The sequence below is a fragment of the Histoplasma capsulatum genome, genomic scaffold (genome assembly GCF_000149585.1).
Source record: "Histoplasma capsulatum NAm1 scaffold_1 genomic scaffold, whole genome shotgun sequence".
In the NCBI taxonomy this organism is placed as follows: Eukaryota; Fungi; Ascomycota; class Eurotiomycetes; order Onygenales; family Ajellomycetaceae; genus Histoplasma; species Histoplasma mississippiense.
The window spans coordinates 3438520-3442148 of record NW_001813982.1 but is presented as its reverse complement, the minus strand read 5'-3'; the positions used below and the strand labels follow the sequence as shown (position 1 = coordinate 3442148).

The window sequence follows — 3629 nt, the reverse complement described above, 5'->3', positions numbered from 1 at the left end:
AGTTCATACCCGAAACCCGGACCTAGATGGAAGCCCCACCCCAGATCTCAGAAGGCCCTCTCGCCACAAGTGTCCAAAGCTGATGTCACCAGATGGCTTCAATGGGTCTCAGCTCATGGCTGTCCTCAATCTCCCGTTGGCTCTTTCCCCGGATTTGCGAATGCCGCTTTTAATGCCGAGAATGTCTCCCTCCAAGGCCCAGGGATCATCTCGGGAACTAGCCGGACCGTTTTATCTAGGAAACCTTCCCGCTGAAAACATCTGCAGAGGAGATCCTAGGCCATGTTCGTAGTGGTCAGATCGAGTCAGTTCGGCTACTTCCAGACAAGAACTGTGCCTTTATCTCTTTCTTGGAGAGCAGTTCCGCCACTCACTTCCACTCTGATGCGATTTTGAAGAAACTCGCCATCAAGGGAAATGATATCAAAATCGGCTGGGGTAAGCCTTCCCAGGTTCCAACCTCCGTGGCATTGGCGGTCCAACAATCCGGAGCCTCGAGAAATGTTTACCTAGGGAACCTTGCGGAAGATGTTACTGAGGAGGAGTTACGTGAAGATCTGGGAAAATTTGGCCCAATTGATACGATAAAGATCGTCAAGGAGAAGTCGATCGGATTCGTGCATTTCTTGTCCATCAGCAATGCAATTAAAGCTGTTACCCAACTACCCCAAGAGACCAAGTGGCAAGCACCAAAACGCGTGTACTATGGGAAGGATCGCTGCGCCTATGTTTCCAAGACCCAGCAGCAAAATGCCGCCCAGTATCTAGGCATCGCTCCAGGTTATGCTCATATCCTCAATTCGGCTGACCGTGATCTGATCTCGAATGCATTGGCCCAGCAATCCGTTGCAGCAGCCGCAGTTGCCACTAGCGCTGGTGGTGTAAACAACCTAGGTAATAGGACCGTTTACTTGGGAAATATTCACCCTGAAACGACCATTGAGGAGATTTGCAACGTCGTACGGGGTGGACTGTTGCACCACATCCGCTACATTCCCGACAAACATATTTGTTTCGTCACCTTTATCGACCCCACATCTGCTGCCTCGTTTTATGCTCTTAGCAACTTGCAGGGTTTGATGATCCATAACAGGCGGCTTAAAATTGGTTGGGGCAAACATTCCGGCGCCCTGCCTCCTGCCATTGCATTGGCAGTAAGTGGTGGGGCATCCCGGAACGTGTATATCGGTAACCTGGATGAAACCTGGACCGAAGAACGCCTACGCCAAGATTTCTCTTCCTATGGTGAAATCGAATTGGTCAACGCTTTGCGTGAGAAGAGCTGTGCGTTTGTCAACTTCACCAACATTGCGAATGCCATCAAGGCAATTGAGGCAATGCGCAGCCGAGAGGAATACAAGCGGTTCAAAATCAATTTTGGAAAGGATCGCTGCGGGAACCCTCTCCGTCAGATCAACAGCAATGGCCAGAACCGAGAGGGTAATCAGTCCTCTCCTACTTTGAATGGGAACCTGCAACAAAACGGATCTCAATCCAGCCCAACAAGGCCAGCGTTATCTCCAGCACCAGGCTCCACAGGTTCACATTCGCAAAATGGGCACGGTCGGCAAATCCCACTCGCGGCAACTCCTTCTGCCATCCTGAATGCTGGAAGCAACAATCCCCTGACGCTCTATCTGAACCAAATTTCTCAGCAACAGGCGCAGGAACAAGAAAATCGCATGAATGACCCTATTACTCTAGCAACCCTCCAGCAGCAACAACAACAGGCACTAGCCCATCAACAAGCCACCCTCTATAACCGAGCAGGATCGAATGACCTGCCCAATGGAAACTCGATGCATCAGTCCAAAGGATCCACTCACGGATTTTTGAATGTTTCGGCTGGTACACCAAATTCGACACACGGCGTCACTAGCGGCAATTCCCTGAGTGTCCCACGATCGCAACACTCCCGCGCTGTCAGCCTCCCGTCCTTTTCGCAAGAGGCTTTCGGTCAGGGCTCAAACCAACCGCACCAACACCGGAGTGGAATGTCTCATCACCAAACCCAGGGAAGTTTTTCAGGTTTCGGTGGCGGGCTAGGTGGGCTGAACCACAACGGATTTGGGTTGTCCATTTCCAACGAAGGATCTCTCCCTGGCTGGGCTGAAGAAGAGATCGGAGCGAAATGAACTGTTTCAGAATTCGAGTCGACGTGGAATTGTTTCGCTTCCATGCGCTTTCGTTCTCCTTTCTTGTATTCCCTTTTTTGGTTTTTAATTATCTAAAGCTTAATTTTTATCTCATTTTTCTTTCCTTAACTCTCTTTCTTGTTCTTTTAATCTTCCCATTCTTGTATTGGTTCATAATTATGTTGTTTAAATTTTGATCTCATTCTTCGAATATTGCCTATCATCTTTTCGTGATGCCCCCGAGTGCCACCGTTGTCATCATCCGATTTTAATCTAATATATCTCCTCTTAATGCTTATCTCGACTCGCCACTTTCCTGACTTCGAATCGATTCACCAGCATTTTTTTCAGTTCGCTGTGATGCAATAAGCTAAAGACAAGCGAGGTGAGATACGAGACGTCCCATCTTGGACTATTTGGCTATTTTATTATTTCATTTTTTTATTTCATTAAAACTTTCATTTTGCATACCCCTTTTTTCTTAACCTGCTTATTGCGCTTTATCCCATGTTTTTACTTTCTTCCTTCTTTCTTTTCTTTTGCTTACTTGACCATTTTTCCATTTTACGATGCCATATTCGAGAATTTTATTTAATACTTTTTGTTCGTTATTATTTTCCCTTTTTTTCTTCCTGTCTTTCTGCTGCTGCATCCGCATTGTCATCGTCATCATCATCACAACCACCACCACCATCATCATCATCACCCACTGTAATTTGGAGTGGTTCTGCTCTTTTATTTTGCCCTTCGGAGGTTAATGTGTGGGAGGCGGGGGTTACTACTGAAGGATAGAGATTCTGAATTAGGGAGAAAATGAACCGGTAATCGACTAAGATTTTTTTCATTCATCACACACTGTTCAAGGGAGGTTCGATGGATGGAATGAATGGCCTGCAAGGGGCAAAATAAATAAATATTTATCCTCCTCGTTTACCCTTGATATCCACCTTCTCCTTTATTTTCCCCTCACTGTTATAATATTCATATACATAATTACTGATAGCAAAATACAACGTAGTTAATTGTAAATAAAATAAATACAAAAATACAAGATAATTAATCCTGGCCTTTGTTGTACGCTCACCCGCCCTCTCGCTTTCAATAAGGCGACTCGGGAGTGTTGAAAGGTTAATACCACGTGATATATCAGATTCGTCCATCTCCATTTTGCTTCTAGGAAGGATCAACATCAAGCAACATCAACAAGACTCAACGGAGCCCATATTTCAACGAAGTTGAAACTCCTCCATCTTATTCATCTCTTTTCCTCACGATAGAAACACACGTCTCGATATAGAGTGTGCTCTTCAGTGGTTTTATCCTGCACATATTTCAATTCTGGAATGGATGTTGAGAAGTGAATTGGCTTGGCTACTATCTACCAAACACCCACGCCCACGTACTGCGCAGGCCGCGTTGCTGCGTATCTCATGCTTGGAACACATTGCAACAGTTCATTCCTTTCAGTTGGCCATTAGCTTTTCTTGGGAGCCT

At 46.0% G+C, this 3629-nt stretch overlaps 2 protein-coding genes across 2 annotated transcripts; one reads left to right on the top strand and one right to left on the bottom strand.

Moving 5' to 3' along the window:
* Positions 1-181: 181 nt before the first annotated feature.
* On the top strand, positions 182-2135 carry HCAG_00991 (hypothetical protein; the record flags this gene model as incomplete). Its single annotated transcript, XM_001543895.1, has 2 exons — positions 182-284; positions 325-2135. 2 exons carry the CDS (start codon positions 182-184, stop codon positions 2133-2135), a joined length of 1914 nt encoding a protein of 637 aa, XP_001543945.1.
* A 611-nt stretch (positions 2136-2746) lies between these two features.
* HCAG_00990 (predicted protein) lies at positions 2747-3567 on the bottom strand (the record flags this gene model as incomplete). The annotated part of the gene is made up of 3 exons (XM_001543894.1): positions 2747-2916; positions 3070-3131; positions 3539-3567. The coding sequence occupies 3 exons, from the start codon at positions 3565-3567 to the stop codon at positions 2747-2749; spliced, it is 261 nt and encodes an 86-aa protein (XP_001543944.1).
* Between the last annotated feature and the right edge of the window lie 62 nt (positions 3568-3629).